The sequence below is a fragment of the Rhinolophus sinicus genome, linkage group LG10 (assembly GCF_036562045.2).
Source record: "Rhinolophus sinicus isolate RSC01 linkage group LG10, ASM3656204v1, whole genome shotgun sequence".
Taxonomy (NCBI): domain Eukaryota; kingdom Metazoa; phylum Chordata; class Mammalia; order Chiroptera; family Rhinolophidae; genus Rhinolophus; species Rhinolophus sinicus.
Genome location: NC_133759.1, coordinates 22,007,562 through 22,025,307, shown reverse-complemented (window position 1 = coordinate 22,025,307; position 17,746 = coordinate 22,007,562). Strand labels below are relative to the sequence as shown.

At 38.5% G+C, this 17,746-nt stretch overlaps 1 protein-coding gene across 9 annotated transcripts in view; it reads left to right on the top strand.

The window, feature by feature from the left end:
• Positions 1-17,037, top strand: part of LRRC3B (leucine rich repeat containing 3B) — an 86,095-nt gene extending 69,058 nt beyond the window's left edge. For all 9 annotated transcript variants that reach the window (XM_019745302.2, XM_074312746.1, XM_074312747.1 and 6 more), the window contains one exon: positions 15,742-17,037. In XM_019745302.2, the coding sequence (XP_019600861.1) occupies positions 15,936-16,715 (780 nt within the window). In that variant the 5' untranslated portion in view covers positions 15,742-15,935 and the 3' untranslated portion in view covers positions 16,716-17,037. The remainder of the gene's footprint in view (positions 1-15,741) is intronic.
• The last annotated feature ends 709 nt before the right edge of the window (positions 17,038-17,746 follow it).

Below are 17,746 nucleotides of genomic sequence, written 5' to 3'. Positions count from 1 at the left end.
ATATTGTTGGCCCTGATGATCTAGGCTGGGCTTTCTCACATATTGGGGGTGAGGCTGGCTCTAGGCTGGAGTACCTCAGCTAGGACAGTTGGTCTTTCTTTGTATGATCACTCATCATCCAGCAGGCTAGCCAGGGATTTTCACATGGCGGCTGGGGACGATGGTGGGGGTGTGGGGCGGATTTCAAGAGCAAAAGCAAGAGTATGTATGGCTTCTTAAAGAGGCCTAGGCTTGAGGTCACTTCGGCCTCATCTGTGGTCAAAGCAATTCCCAAGGCCAGCCTAAATCTGAGGGGTGAGGAAATAGACTCTACCTCTTGATGGGAGGAGCTTGAAGGTTGCCTTGCAAAAGCATATGGGTAATACAGGATGGGGAATAATGGAAACCATTTTTGAAAATCTACCATACCACATTGAAATAAGTATAGGCCCATTATAGATGAAAAAATTGATATCCAGTGTTAAGTAACATGCCTGAAAAATCATAAAACTAATAAGTTATAAATTACTAGCACAAATTAGTTGAATGACAAAGTTAGACTAACTTAGGTATGTCTAATGCCAAAGACCTTTCTTTAAAACACAATTCTGTGAGGTTTTCAAAGTCTTTAAGTATTCATGTTTTTATGGATCTTTTCAAAAAATGAAAGTGGTATCTGAGGATGAGGAAATGAGACGATAAAATTCAAAAATAATACTAGCCCTTTCATTTACTTATAGGCAGGAATAATTTTAATCAAGGGGCATTCCTTTAATTTAACAAAATGACCCTTAGTGATAGCTATGGATTACTCACTTTTTCATCTCTGCCTGCAATAGACATTAGTTTGTGTTGGGTGTTTCTCTTTGGTAATATTATACAGCCTGAGAGGGATCAAGTGCAAATAGAATTCTCATTTGCAAAACTTGTTATCTACAGAATATTTGAGTAAAGTAAGAGTATACTGTGTTTCCCCAAAAATAAGACCTAGCCGGACAATCAGCTCTAATGCATCTTTTGGAGCAAAAATTAATATAAGATCCAGTCTTATTTTACTATAATATAAGACTTGGTATATAATATAATATATCATATCATATCATATAATTGGTATCATATAATTAGTATAATATAATATAATACTGGGTCTTATATTAATTTTTGCTCCAAAAGACGCTTTAGAGCTGATTATCCGGCTAGGTCTTATTTTCGGGGAAACACAGTAGTAGTAGTAGTAGTAAATGGTATTTAATGAGATCTGAATTTAGCCAATATCATATTCTGTCGGTGATTATGCTGTGAAAATAATGGAGCATGGGGAGGCCTTTGGCAGGGGTACCAAGTACTTTTGGGAAATTCTGAGTTAACATGTTACTTTGCTGTAATTTCTCAGGACATTTAAGAGGATAATACCCACTGTGACTCTCAAAGAGGGCACGTCTCAGGCTTATGTGACTGCAGAACATTCATTTGGTGGAACTCTCAGACACCTAGAATTCCATAGAACCCTTGGAAAATATGAACTTGATTCTGAGCCTTTTGAAAGCTATGTGTAGCATTAATAGTATTTGTCTAGCACCTGCCATAACACAGGCACTATCAGAACCGTATCAGAGACCCATGAAATAGATGTTTTCCTTATTTACAGTTGAGGAAACTGAGTAGTTAATCCACTGGCCCAAGATCCCAGAGTTGGTACCACAACTGAGTGTTGAACCTGATTTTACCTGACTTCAGGTCAACGGTGTTTCCCGGACACTCGGCTGAGATTCAGAAAGTTTAAATGAGTGCCCAGGGTGATTCAGCTTGTCAGAAGACACACCGTGTCATGAATAATTTGTAATCCCTCTAACTCCTAATAGAAAATAGGTTATATTATTATGATCATGCTCATGGCCCAAAATTGCAATAGTAGAAAAGGGTATAAGATAAAAGCAAAAAATTTTTCTCCATACCATCAGCTCCAGAACCATCCCCTAGAGGTAAGACTATTATCAATTTTTTATTGTTCTTCCCTAATTTTTTAACTATACATGTGGTGGGTATGTGTATGTGTGTGTGTGTATAAATCTTTCTCTATCATTTTACAGAGATAGGATCATACATGTACATTTTTCACCTAATATATATTTGAGGTCTTTTCTGTTATCAGGATTTGTAAATCACTTCTTTCTTTTGTATTGATATAGTACATTTAATCTTCTTTTGTGATGGATTGATGGACTTTTAGGGTAATTTTAGATTATCTTTTTATTTTTTCCCTCTTGCTATAACAGTGTCTCAATGAAGAAACAATCTTATATGTATATCTTCACACAATTATGTTTTGAACGGAAAACAAAAACATACAAGGCATCATTTTTCCCCAGTGCCTCCTCTTAGGAAAAATAATGGACTATTGCCAAGAAAATGTTATAGGAACTGTATATAAACAGTTTTTTTAAAAAAATACAAATTTTGACAAAAATAGTATCCAGCTTCTCTGGTTTGCTCTGCTCTGATAAGGGAGCAAATGGACTGAGCCAGTGGTCCTATCAGATGCCATTATGACTAAGGTCCACAATGGCTAAAACCAGGAGAAGTAGACTCAGCCTCCAACCTTCCCTGTGGAACAACTCTATATTGGATTTGACACTATGGACACAGATTCAATATAAACTGGACAGATGTAACCAACTCTTTCATTTTAAAGACATTGTCATGTTATGCAATAGCACTTTCAATGATGTAGAATTAGGTGAGAAGTTGGAAATCCTTTGACTCAAGTAATTCTACCTCTGGGAATTTATCTTAAAGAAATGACCTGAAAGGGAAAATTTATTGTCTCAAAACATTCATTTCAGGTCCAAGTTATTTATGGTAAATCATTAGCAAAAATGGGAGAAAACCAAAATATCTAACAAAAAATAATGTTTAAGTAGATCTAATATATAATTCCATTCACTGAGGCATTGTGTAGGTATTAAAATGATAAATGTCATGACAGATTAGAACCTTGAAAAAGAATTGTTATAAAATGATATTTGTATACACATATTTTATAAAGCCTGGAAGAATAACATAGTAGGTTTGTTAGATGTTTGAATTTTGGATAGTCTTTTTAATTTATAAAAAATATGTTTTATAACATTTTTGTAAAAGTCAATAGCCCACAGAAGATAATTTATGTTGATTTCTAGGAAGAATGTGAGCCCTCAACAAAAGCCTATTTTAGTCTTGGTCAGGGATTGACAGATTCTTTTAAAATGGCACACTGTAGATTTGACTAGGCTCTCTCCTAATTCTTCAGGATGTTGTGTATAAGATGTCCATGTGTCTCATTTTTCTGGGACTGTCCCTCTTTGATCCTGTGGTCACCATACAATTGTTACCAGCACTGCTTTTCACTGTCAGAGTAACTTTGTTCGCATAGTAAGTTCTATGGACCCCCTCACTATAAGGGACATGCTAACCATCCTGTTCTACCACATTTTCCATTCTGTCCCTGTTTTATCATGCATCTTTAGTATGCATCGTCCTTAGATGATAATTGAGCTTTCTGTGGTTTTGTAAGTCTTTCACAGAGCAATGATTTCACTTTGTACTTAAAGCCAAAGAAGAATATATCGTGCATCATAAGGGAAATTGTAAAGATACTGTCCATTACGTTGTATGGTAGTCCTTTCACGTGCTCTTTTAAAAGCTGTGAAAATTTGAAAACTTTCTCTCCACTAATAACTACTCATCTTTCATTATATTAAGTAATGGCCATTTTGTAATTTGACAGTCTTGTCTTCTTCCTTTAGCTGCCCAGAAATTAACCCTGGGCAATGGGGAGTCAGATAGAACTGACTTTGAGTTGTATTCCCTGCTCACGACTGTGTTAGTTTTTGATGGCTGCTGTAACAAATTACCACAAACCTTGCGGCTTAGAATAACACACATCTATTATCTGATAGTTCTGGACGTCAGAAGTTTGAAGTCAGTTTCACAGACCCAAAATCAGTTTGTCAGAATGGCCATTTCCTCCAGAGGCTCTAGAGGAGAATCTACGTCTTGCTGCTTCCAGCTTCCGGTGACTGCCAGCGTTCCCTGACTTAGGGCCACATCACTCCAATTTCTACTTCATTTTACCTCCTTTTCTTCTGTGTCAACTATCTTTCTGCCTCCTCCTTATAAGGGCATTTGTAATTTAACATCCAGATAATCCATGAATCTCAAGATTCCCTAATCACTAGTTACAAAATTGTCAAGGGGATGTAAAGTACAGCATAGAAAATGTAGTCAATAATATTATAGTAAATATATATAGCGCCAGATGAATACTGGGCTGATCAGAGGGATCACTTCGTGGGTTATGTGGATGTCTGACCTCTGTGCTGTACACCTGAAACTAATATGAAATAATTCTGGATGCCAACTGTTAATAGAAAAGTTAAAAATAAAATAAAAGATTCCTAATCACAACTACAAAGTCTCTTTTTCCATAAAATATAACATTTATGCATTCCAGGGATTAGGACCTAGATTTTTTTGGGGGGAGGGGGGAGGTTCAGCCTACTACAATCTACTCTCTGGTCCCCAAAGATTCATATCCATCCTCCACACAAAATATATTCATCATATCCCAACATCCCCAAAAGTCTCAACCCACTGTAGCAACAACTCAAAATTTGAAATCTCATCTAAATAGCATCAGCTCGAAAGTCCCAAATCTCCAAAAAGTCCCTAAATCATCTAAGACAGATATGGGGATACTCTGGGGATGATTCATCCTGGAGCAAAATATCCCTTCATCTTCAAAGTCAAGCATTTGGTCCAGTGCCTTTCACATAGTAGATGCCCAAGAAACTTTAGCCACCATCAGAATTATTTCCTTTATTGCATTAAGGGGAGGGTCGCACTCCATACGCCCCACATTGCCCCAGCAGGGAGAAGATAAGGTATTAATTGATGATGATGATGGTGATGATGGTGATGATGTCAATAATAGTAGTAGTAGAAGTTACAGTACTAGTAACTCTTACTGAGGGTTCATCATGTAACAGAATGTTGTCTATGTGTTTCCTCAGTTAACCCTTGGGAAACACCTTCAGGGTAGAAACTATTATTAGCCTCTATGATCAATGGAGAAAACTGTGGGATAGAGTGGCCAAGCCATGCTCTCCATGCAGCCCAATTAAATGCAGATCCACCCTGGACATATGGCCTATATTAATGTGCCAGTCCTTTTTCTAATCCTGGCATACATGAAATACAATGTTTAAAATTTGAGGGTCATTTTACCTTCGGTTTCTATTTTGTGTCACCATGAGAATATTAGCCATACCTTGGCTAGTTTTCCTAAAACCCTCTTGCTTCCCTGGGAAGCGATTTCTTCTCCTGAATGGTTTTTCTTGTTGTTTACTTTTAAGCATAGAATCTCCCCTGTCTCTGAATGTTCCTTTTAAAAATTTGAAACTTTCACACAAGTTGAAAAATTGGTACAATGAACACTTTTATAGCCATCACTTCTCATTTACCAATTGTTACTCTTTTACCCATTTGTCTCTCCATTCCTCCATGTAAGTTTTGTTTTTGCTTGGCAATTTGAAAATTGCAGCCGTCATAACACTTTACCCCAAAATACTTCAGCATGTACCTCTTAAGAACAAGAACGCTCTCCTTCTTACGTATATCATGATAAAGCCCAAGAAATTTAAATTTGGCACAATAATATCTAACATATAGTTTGTATTCAAATTTTTACCCAGTTCCAATAGTGCCCTTTCCTAGCATTTTTTTAAAATCCAGAAGTCCTTCTCTTGCATTGCTTTTAGTTGTCATGTCTTTATTACCTTTAGTTTAGGACAGCTCTGCAGCCTGTTTTTGTTTGTTTCCCTTCAATGACCCTTTGAAGAGCCCTGATCAGTCACTGTATAAAATATCTTAAGTTCTGGATTGGTCAGATCCTTTCCTATTGATGAGATTCAGGTTAAACATATTTTGGCGTGAATACTGTATAGGTGATGTGAGAATCATTTCCTAGTTAATTATGTTTAAGAAAAAGAAACGTGAGGCTCTGGAAAAAGAATGGTGTGATATTTTAGGAAAACAATTAAATATTAAAACCCATAACAGAGCATAATCTTTGAATGGTCAGTGACAGCTTCTGAAACACCTTTCACATATATTGATTTCATTTTATCCTCATAACTATGAAACCAACGAGATGGATATTATTAAGCATAGTCCTAGGGCCACTATTATGGACGTGTGATTTGCTAAATTCCTGGAATTTATTCCTCAGAAGCTGGGGTTTGAATCCAGTTTCTGGACCTTGGTTTTGGATCTCAATCCTGTACTTTTCCCACCTAGTCAATGGATAGGGTTAAGCACGGTAAATTTTTTTAAAATGGTCACTTTCACTTATCTTCTTCAGAAATCCAAGTGAATTCAGCATAATTTAGTGGGTTCACAAAGCAGCTTTCAAGTTGCCTCTGGGCCCTGGTGAGTCCATGGGAGCCTACATTTATGTAGACAATGCGGTAAGAGTTTGCAGAGCTCTCACTGTTGTAAATGCCATAGGCATTTGCTGGGAAATAATAATAGAAAAAGCAGAAAGAAACTGAAATGGGTTCCAACTCAGTCTCCCTATAAACTTGCAGCATGTTGAATAGTAAGTACAGATGTTAACAAAGATGTAGTCTTCTATTTATTCTATGCTTAGTACTCACAAAAAGATAGGTGGTGGCTCCAAAAAAAACTGATTTTTGTTTGTTGGTTTGTTTTTCCAGTGGGTTTATGTGTAGAAAGAACTTTGGAATCCACTCTGGAGATCTATGAGCATTAGATCGTGTAGGAAGGAGGCTGCATGTTCATAAGGGTTCTTTTTTCCCCCCAGTAAATTGAGGGTTTGCTTAGAGACTTATTTTATGAAATAGGTTTGAAAAGAGGAAATAAGTGCCTGAAACTGACTGAGATCTGGAACAAATGGATTTCATGTCATTTTGATAAAAGTTTTGTATCTGAACGGGGCCTCCAAGAGATTCTCCCAGGAACCGGGAGTTTTCCGCCCCTTTATTGATTTTCCCAAACTTTGTAGGAAGCTGTCAACAGAGGGCTGGCTTGTGTTTGAAACTCAGCACTTGTATTTACAGACATTCCATATCCAAAAGTAGCGAGTAAAAGAGTTACATATACCAATAAGCATTAAATGGGACCTATCCTGCAGGACATTCCGTGAATTCCTCTACTGTCCAGGGTTATGTAGAGATAATTTAATGGGAGCATATCCATGGACTTGCCCCACAAGCATCTAATGTAGTTCACAATGTAAGGCAACTATATAATTTTAGAGTGTTTGGTTTAGAAGCATACGGAAGCCTTTCTCCCTCTCTCCCCCTATCCTGCCAGTCTTTGTTTTTAGCACACAGTAATTCCCCCAGTGTAAAATCCATGCTTGTCCTTCTTCCTCATCTTAGTGGAGTCAGTTGAGAAGGAGAAAAAAAAAAAAAAAAAGACTATAGTTTAACTGTGAAGAGGTATGTGGTGCCATGTTTGACCACACAAGCTCTGGAAGCCAAGGAACTTGAGTTAAGATCTTGTCTGTCACTGAGCAGCTGCGACAGTGAGCAGGTTACCTAACCTCTTATGCCTCGATTTGCTGATCTGTATAATGGTTATAATTGACACCATTCAGAGATGCTGTGAGGATTGTGTAGGGTGATTTATGTATATCCAGAATAAAATGCAACTTAACTTTTTACCTCCACCATCCCTCAATCTTTATTCTGTGCAAGTGGCCATCCCCTTCTAGTCCCTGAATGAAAACGTCAGCCCCATAATTCTGTGCTTAGTTGTAGATAATAGATTGTTGTACCATGATTTTGTCATAAACTCAATTAATTTAAACCAAAGTACAAATTAAATATGATAATTTAAATGTCTAGTTCAAGAGATTTACCAATACTCTGAATTTCATTCAGTGTTCAGCTATTCTCCCCTCCATTTGGTTCCAGGCTTACAGGGAAGGGGAAAGAGGTGTGGTTGGCTGGCTTGATTTCACCTGTCTGTCCCTTCACCCATCCCTCTCCCAGGCCATTGACATAACTGGGTTTAAGCTGCTCTGCTCTGAGGCTCACTGGGAAGTAAAATGGGAGGAGCCTGGTGCTTCTCTCCCGGGACCCTTTCGTACCTCCCACCCCCACACATAGGTCTCCCCTGACCCTGGTAGTACATATATCCCAGATGGTCACTTACTCAAAATCTATGCACCTGCCATTCAGTTTCTTGTTGCTGGGGTCCCTCTGCCCTGCCATGGAATCCTATGGAACAGTGAGACAGGATGCAAACTACTCTCCACTGGGGAGCTCATTACCCAGGTGGCCATTTTGGACCCATAGGAAACAGATTCCCATCCCTGTTTGACACACTGGGAGTACAGGCTCACCCCAACATCAAAACATAACCTAACTCCATCACCAAACAGTAGGTCAACCTGGTTCTTGTTTTACGATATTCTGCCTGCCAGCTCCAGAGGTCATGTAATAACTCTCTTCTCTTCTTGGGGAGGTGACAGGATAGGTACCTCTTGACACTTTTTTACTCTCAAAATGAACAAGCAGATGTTGGACTCACAGAACGTGTGTCAGCCAACATTCACATGGCAGCTTGACACCTCACTTTGGAATCTTATATTCATTTAACCAGGAATCTAGTCAGAACTTCAATTTTACCACCTTCTTAGAGGAGTTCATCACTTAATAAATACCGGGCGTGTAATAAGTACCAAATAAATGATAACTGCTTGTGATGAAATGAAAATGAATCCTAATTCATTTCAATGAATATTTATTAAATTCTTATCATGGGCAATGTGAGAATATAAAAATGGGTAAGATACTGACCCTACCCTCTGAAAGCTCATAGTCTGGTAGTAAACATAAACAGATGTATTTAATTTGAATAGAAAATGGTAAATAATATAGTAGAGGTCAGGATACTAGAGAAGAGAGAGTTTGGAGATTTTGGGAGCTCCCTGCCTTAAACAATCCTGGATCTGTGAGCAGATTATACTCTTTTTAAATATAAGGATCCTCAATTTCCTCCTGTATCTGTCTGCCTTATCAGTTCATATCCTCAACTAAATGATCGTAACTTCTGTTAGTAATGCACCACTTAAATGACTCATGGCCGAAACCAGGAAAACTATTCCAAGCTGGAGAGGTCTTCAGGTGGGATGGTTTCTGATAAATCTCGTATTTTAGGATGAAGTGCTGTTCATCAGCAGCTTTCTAATCATTACTCTATGTTGACTGAGCTCAGGTTTCTGTGTCTGGGGAAGGAAGTATGGTGGGAGATACGATTGGAGGATTGTTATAAAGAACTGGGGAGTCATGAAAGCTTTTTGACCAGCGAGAATACATGGTTAGAGTGTTCCTTTAAAACAGACGTTAGAAGGAGAATGGGAGCAGGGAGAGACTGCACACAGGCAGTCCAGAACAGAGGCTTTTTTGCTTTCAGAACAACATGATGGAGGTTTGAACAGGAAAGATGCAATGGGAATGTAAAGCATAAAAAGAAGTAGATGGAAGAATGAAATTGAAAATTGTTTTAAAAAATTAGGAGGGAAGAACAGGTGGCTTATGGTGTAGGAAGAAGGTAACAGAGTGGGGATGAACGGTGAAAATGATTTTACTTTTAGGTATGCCCAGTTTATAGCCCTGGTAGAATCTTCTGGTGATAGGTAGTTGTGAGTAGAAATGTGAAACTAAAATTCATGGCTGACCTCAGTGCTAAAGATGTGAATTAAGGAGTGGATCTACAAACATCAAAGAACAGCAGTACAGAAAATTATCTATACGTTTCATTCACATGAATTATTCAGGTCCCAACTCTCCCTAATGTTTTGGTCAGGAATGACATACCCGTTTCCCCGAAAATAAGACCTAGCCAGACAATCAGCTCTAATGCGTCTCTTGGAGCAAAAATTAATGTAAGACCCGTTATATATTATATTATATTGTATTGTATCATGTTATGTTATGTTATATTATATTATATTTATTATTATATTATATTATACCTGATCTATAAAATTATATTTACTATTATATTATACTAGGTCGTATAGTAAAATAGGACCGGGTATAATATAATAGTAAATATAATTTTATACGCCAGGTTTTATATAATATAATATGATAGTAAATATAATGTAATATTATAGTAAAATAAGACTGGATCTTATATTACTTTTTGCTCCAAAAGATGCATTACAGCTGAGTGTCCAGCTAGGTCTTATTTTCGGGGAAACACGATACATCGATGGCTTTAGTTTACAGAAAACCAGAATATATACAAAAAAATCAGCATATAATTTCTATAATAGATTATAAAGCTAACTTTGGAAATATTTCATTGAAAATATCACAAACTTAAACTTTGTGGAGATAAACAAGCATGACCCAAATGAGAATAAGCAAAGGCCATTTTTTTCTGAGCTTTTGATAGCAAGGGAGATAGCCACCATGCCTCGACTTTAGCAGAGACTCAAGCACGGGTAGGAGAGTATAAAAGCTTTGTAGTGGGAAAATGAAAAGCTTCAGATATGCTCTGATTGGAGCCTCTTGGCATGGGGAAGCTGGCGGCAAGCTAATTAGCATGAGCGTCCTCTGTGATTTGTTAGGGGAGCAGATTTGGCTTTCCTCGATTAGTCCTAAATTGGAAAAAGGGGCAAATATTAGAGAAGCTGGCAGTTATTGATCAAGATCTACCTGATTTGGATTAATTGCTACAGAGGTTGTAGTTTGGCTTCCTGGGTTGGTTGCTACAGGTTGTGAGTTAGAGCTCTATTTTTATATATGGCCTCACCATTGTCCCTTTGTGTATTCAGTATCTAATTTTGAAACATGTACAGCTTTTAAAAGTTCATTGTCTTCTTAATTGCCTGACCCTCTTGGCCGCCATTGTCCAACTCTATCATGTGCTCAACAGTTGCTTTCTGAGGCATGTATTTGGATCCGTTTTCCAGCTAATCCCTGGTCCTTTTGCATTAAATCTTTTAAATCTTTATTGTAAAATAAAAACAAACAAAACACCTTTATACCATAAAAAGTTAAAACTCTACAGAAGAGTATAAACCAAAAAGACAATTCCTCTTCTCCTGCCAGCCCCTGAGTTCCACTCCTCAGTTAACCACTATTAATAGTTTCTTACACATCCTTTCAGAAATGGTCTATGCATATGTAAACATATAAATCACATAGTTGCATATTCATCTCCTCGTTTTAAAAGTTTTACACGAATGAGATTATAAGAACCCTTTTCTGTCAAGCTGTTTTTTTGTGGTCGTCGTTGGAAATCTTTATATCGGTACAAGTCAGCCTATCTCCTTTTTAAATTTTCAATTTTTGATAGATATTCCTAAATTGCTCATACAACAAAAATGTCCCAACTTGTCCCCTGATCAAGTGTTTGAGAGTACTTTTGTTCTTCCTACTTTTATTGACATTCGATATTTTTCCTAATTTAAACCAAGATGATTAGTATTTTATTTTACTGTCAGTGAGATCAATCTTTTCGTATGATTTCGTGGTCATTTGTAAACATCATTTTTCTGTCCATCTTTCCATTGTATCATTTTCTCACTCCTTTGTAAGAACCTTTTGTATGTTAAAGACATTAGCCCTTTACTTTGTCATTTGTCCTTTCACTTTGTATATGGTCTTCCTTTTTGCCATATAGAAGTTTTAATTTTGAGTACTTAAATTTATACAGGCGTTTTCATTTATTTGAATTTTATGTCCTGAATTGAAAGGCCTTTCTGTTTTGCTACTTTTTGCTGTTGAATCAAATTCTTCTGTTTGGTAGCAGAGTTGTATGGAATGTAATTGGAAGAAACTGGTGTGTCTGGTATTTTTTTCTGAATTGGTGCACTGTGTTATGTCAGAAGAGTTAATGAACGCCTTTGGGTTAGAAGCCCTGAGTGTCCCTGAGTATCCCCTAATAACGAGAAGAAAGAAACAGAAATCAAGACAGAGATTTTAATCAGCCACTGAAAGAACTATCTACTCAGGCAGTCTGATAAGTGCACTTTTGTTTTTTTTTTCTTCTGGAAACAGAATTTGATGGCTGCCACCCAATCCCAGCATTAATTGCTATAGTGCAGAAATATTGGTGACAGGAAAATGTGAGCAAGGCATGGATTTAGGGGTAACATGGACCTCTTTGGTGGCACAACTCATACCTGGAGACCACATCCAGAAATCCTATCACTTCGTCATTGTCCCAGACATATTTGAAGGGAATGAGGGGGTAAGAGTAGTCTAATGAGATGAGAATTGCAGAGGGGCACTTAGGAAGTAGAAAAGATGCAGTTTAATTTGGTCTGTTCTTTTGGTAGGGCTTATTGCTTATCAGAAAGACAGGCAGTGACTCTGTTGCCATCAACAGTGGGACCTCAGGCCTTCTTTATGTTCTACCCACTTATTCTGAAGTTAGTAAACAGGTACCCCGCTGGTATCCCCACCCCCACCCCCACCCCCACCCCAGCAGGATAGCTTGTATGCGACTTTGGGTTTGTGGGTAAACCTGACTGGAGATGGAGCAAGGAGTTTTAGGTTTCCAGACTCCTCCTTAGCTCTGTATTCTGCTGGACGATAACCGATGTCAGAAGAATACCCACTTTTTAAATCTCAGGCACAAATCCACGTCTTTCTTTTTTAAGAACCACTGTTGACCTATCCAGTAATTTCGGGCAACATCAAGATGGCAATCCCTTTCGAAACAGTAATTCAGCATAATAGAGTGGAGAGGCAGTTCTTCCATTCTCCCTGCCAAAGATGACCTTGACGCAATATCTTTAGCTTTACTCTCTGCTTCCTGGACATCCATGGGCTCAGCTTTCTATACCCTGCATCTTTTTTCACTTTGTCCTGACTGAGGGTGAAGGCTCTAGTGGCTGAGTCATAGCAGCCCAGCAATCTAGCCAATCCTAGGAGCTTTTATTCCCCTTTTATCAAGCATCATAGTGAGAACATAAAATACTTTGAGTCCAACCTCTTTGAATGCCAGAGATATGCTGTATCTGTACTAATAGGCATTCCACCCATTGTGTAGGTGGGCCATGTGAGGCATGAGGGATTCCATTTCAAGAGGAATTTCACTCTGATATTGAGAACTCAAGGTATGTCCTGACCATTTCTTACCTGTGATCGTGACCATTGGATAGACCATTCTGGAGAAACCATGATTAACTCTAGAGGAGCCTACTGAGAAGGAGTTCCATTCTTCCTTCCATCAACTAGTAGCCTGAACTCAAATTTTTTTCCAAAACCATCATGTTGACATGTAAAACCAATAGACATTTGATGAGCCAATGTTTATGTTAAAAATAATAAAAATAGTTACCATCAAGAAGAAAAAGCACAGCTAGATTCTTCAATACTTTATTCCTACAATAGATATCTAGCCCTTACTGCATGTCAAACACTATGCTAGAAGTTGGGAATGTATCTGAGATAATAATAGTAACTATATCTCACAGGTATTGAGCGCTTAACCCCCTATAAGGCATTGTGCTTAATGCGTCACATGGATTATCTCATATCATTGTCAAATCAACCTTTGTAATCTGGTGCTTTTATAATTTCTATGTAAGATAAGGAAACTGACGTTTAGAGAGGTTAAATAACTTGCCCAACAGCATACTGCTAATAAAGATTAAAGTCGGGATACAAACCCAGTGTACTTCCCAAATTGTAATTGTTTACTATTGTTTCTGCATGAGTCAAAAAAGCCTCTGCCTTCATGGAGCTTATAGGCTAAATTAGAGAACACTTTTCTTCAGATAGACTCTTAATTTATCTCTGAGGAGGTGTGGAATGTCCTCCAGAGTTTTCCCACCTTTCAGCAGGATTTAGGCTGGCCCTACATTCTCAGTTAGTGGCAGATGCTTGATGACATGGACACCTTTTATTTTCTCTAATGATTTTCATTTCTTTCAGCTCCTGTACCTTCTCATGTCCCCCTTCTAACATCCTTTGCCTTGTCCTTCTGCCGCCTTCTTTCCTCTCTGAGTGTCTTCCCCTCCACACCTGTTTATTTTTTTTTCTCTCTCCCATCTAGACAATTACTAGACTCCCTAAACACCATGCAATGCACTTTTGAAGAAAAGTATGGAAGGGAGGGAAAATTTCACTGGAAATGAAATGCATTATTGATGGATGACTTAGTAAGCCTAGGGGTCCTTCTTTAGCATTCTCTGGCATTTAAGGGACTCAGGATTCCAACAGCACATCCACTCCATTCTGCTGTTGGCTAATCTCATTTTTTCCATGATTAACAACCCAGTTCATTATGTTTTCAGCTCACATTAATCTTCTCTTCGGTGAGTTTGGTAACATTTGGAGTAATTTCCCTCTGTATTTATTCATCTGGGATCATTAGAAAAGATAAGTTTGCAGAGTCATTTGTTGCTCACACAGAAAGACGTTTGTTGCTCATTTCTGTAAGAGGAGTGACTATTTTTCCGGTCCTGAGAGAGAATCCCCCAAAGTCAGGCCTGGACTTTCTCCACAGTGCAGAGAGCTACCTCAGTGGATCTCCACGGGGTCCTCCTTTTGGGTTGAGCTGCAAAATAACAGCATCAGAAATCACAACACGCAATGCTCCCTGGATCCTGACTGTCCTCCTAGAGCAGATGGAATTGGGAGAAAGCTGTGGGGGTAATGGAAAGAGGTGCAAGATTAATGAGTCAGAACAAAGTCTTTGGCTCAAGTCCTGTCTCTACCACCTACACGCTATTTGACCTTGGGCAACTCACATAATCTTTCCAAGATCCACTCCCCTCCTCGGCAACTTGGCCCCAAAGATGCCGGCCTTCTCTCCATGAGAGAGTCATCCTGAGGGTTAATTTATATTCTCATCTCTGTTTTTGAGGAAGCTCATAACCTTGTTCATATTACTTATTTTTTGCAATTTCTGAGGCCTCTTCCAACACTAATAATACATGATGTGAAAGAAAAAAAGTAGGCTATTGGGGGAGTTTTAGAGGCTAATATTTCTTATTTCTCATCTTACATTTTAAAACGTCTTCGAGGTATGTGTCATATTTGAATATCTACTGAGGAGGGAAATTGTTGTTTAGAAAACAGAATGCTTTGGAAGTTCAGTTAAGGGCATCCTCCCAGGTATAATGTAATCTCAGGAGGTCACAGGGAGGCAACTCTTTTGGAGATTCTGGGCTGTCAGTTCCTAGCAACATTTCGTTGGCAAGGTTAGAATGCATTCATTCATTTATTAACTTAAGTAAGATGTTTCTTTAGAGAATATATTCCAAATTGGAAAGCCATTCAAAAGCCATGGCAGATATTGCTATCGTTGGTCATTACCTGTGAAATATTAGTGTTATTTCTCATTGCTGCCCAAATGCAGGGCTAAATTGCATTGATGCATCTGTTGTTGTAAGATAGGTGTAATTAAACTTCATTGCTATAGAATTTATAACAGGTTCAGGATAGAGATGAGAGAAATTTGGACTGTTTGCTCTAATTCTACACAACTAAAATCAAGGCAATGTAATTCAGAAATGTTGTCATTTATTGACAGTGTTCTCCCTCAGTACCTGGGATTTAAATAGGAGACTCCCATTACACAGATAACTCCCAGTGGTGTTAATGGAAATTACCTGCATAACCAACCCTCTGCCCACGTAGAATGCCAGATGTCTAGAAACACTTTTAATTGCAGTGTACCTCCCTTTGCAAAAGAGCTAATTGCACCTGCTTCCCTTTCCTGTAGGTACCCAAGCAAGGACAGGAATAATGAAGAGACACATGTGTTAGTTGCAACCTTTTGAACCACCCAAGAAGGAAATCAACGGTGTGGAAATCAACAGTGTGGAAATCAACGGTGTGGACAGGGCTGGAACCGTTGCTATGCTTGGTTGTTGGAGTCAATGAGGAATGGGCTTGTGATTATGCTGACATTCCAGCATGAATCTGGTAGACCTGTGGTTAACCCGCTCCCTCTCCATGTGTCTCCTCCTACAAAGTTTTGTTCTTATGATACTGTGCTTTCATTCTGCCAGTATGTGTCCCAAGGGCTGTCTTTGTTCTTCCTCGGGGGGTTTAAATGTCACCTGCAGCAATGCAAATCTCAAGGAAATACCTAGAGATCTTCCTCCTGAAACAGTCTTACTGTATCTGGATTCGAATCAGATCACATCTATCCCCAATGAGATTTTTAAGGACCTCCATCAACTAAGAGTTCTCAACCTGTCCAAAAATGGCATTGAGTTTATTGATGAGCATGCCTTCAAAGGAGTAGCTGAAACTTTGCAGACTCTGGACTTGTCCGACAACCGGATTCAAAGCGTGCACAAAAATGCCTTCAATAACCTGAAGGCCAGGGCCAGAATTGCCAACAACCCCTGGCATTGTGACTGTACTCTACAGCAAGTTCTGAGGAGCATGGCGTCCAATCACGAGACAGCCCACAATGTGATCTGTAAGACTTCTGTGTTGGATGAGCATGCCGGGAGACCATTCCTCAATGCTGCCAATGATGCTGACCTTTGTAACCTCCCTAAAAAAACTACCGACTATGCCATGCTAGTCACCATGTTTGGCTGGTTCACCATGGTGATCTCCTATGTGGTGTATTACGTGAGGCAGAATCAAGAGGATGCCCGGAGACACCTTGAATACTTGAAATCCTTGCCGAGCAGGCAAAAGAAAGCAGATGAACCCGACGACATTAGCACTGTGGTGTAGTGTCCGAATTGACTGGTGCGGAGGAAGACATTTGTTTGCAATTACAGTAGAATAAGTGGTTTACTTCTCCCATCCATTGTAAACATTGAAAACTTTGTATCTCAGTTTCTTTTGAGTTATGCCACTGTTGAACTTTTAACAGACATGACAACATAACAAATAATTTTAGTTTAGGTGATCCACCCCTTAATTGTACCCCTGGTGGTATATTCCTGAGTAAGCTACTATCTGAATATTAGTTAGCTCCATCTCACTATTTAATAATGAAATTTATTTTTTTAATTTAAAACCAAATAAAAGCTTAACTTTGAACCATGGAAAACAGAGTGACTTATTGGTCAAGAAAACAGTACAGTCATTCCATTGCTTTAAAGAGAAACAGACAACCCTTGAAAACCTAAAAAACTATCATAATGAAAGATGTGTTATTAAACCTTTCTGTACACTAAGAAGCCATAGCCAGATTATCGACCAAGTAAAGTATCTGTCAGACTTCAGAACGCTGAGCCTTAGCAAACACAGGTGATAATACCCAGTGTGTCATCCTGCAGAGACTTAATAAGTCGGCATGCTTCTAGGTGTTTGTTACCTGAAAGTTGGTGTGTTCAGCCATAAAGGCCTTTTTATAGCTAAACACACTATGTGTCTACTCTATGCTAGACACATGGAAAAGAAAAAGATAGCACATATTCTGTCCTCAGCATTACTGTGTGGTGGATGGGTGTGTGACAAACATAGAAATAGCTGTGATGAAAAGGAAAGTCCTAGGGGCCATGTAGCATTAACTGTGTGCCAGCAGAGTGCAAGTCACTTTTGTACGATTATTATGTCTCTAAACCCTCACTACAAGAGGACAAAGTAACAAATACACCCCCATTTACATTGAGGGAAACTGCAGATGACCGAGGTTCAATGTACTGCTAGGTAGAAACTATCAGAACTTAAATTTGAACCAAGTCTTCCTCTCTCCAAAGATTGAGGTCTTATTATGTTCCTACTAGGTTGGCTTATAGAGGTATAATATACATATT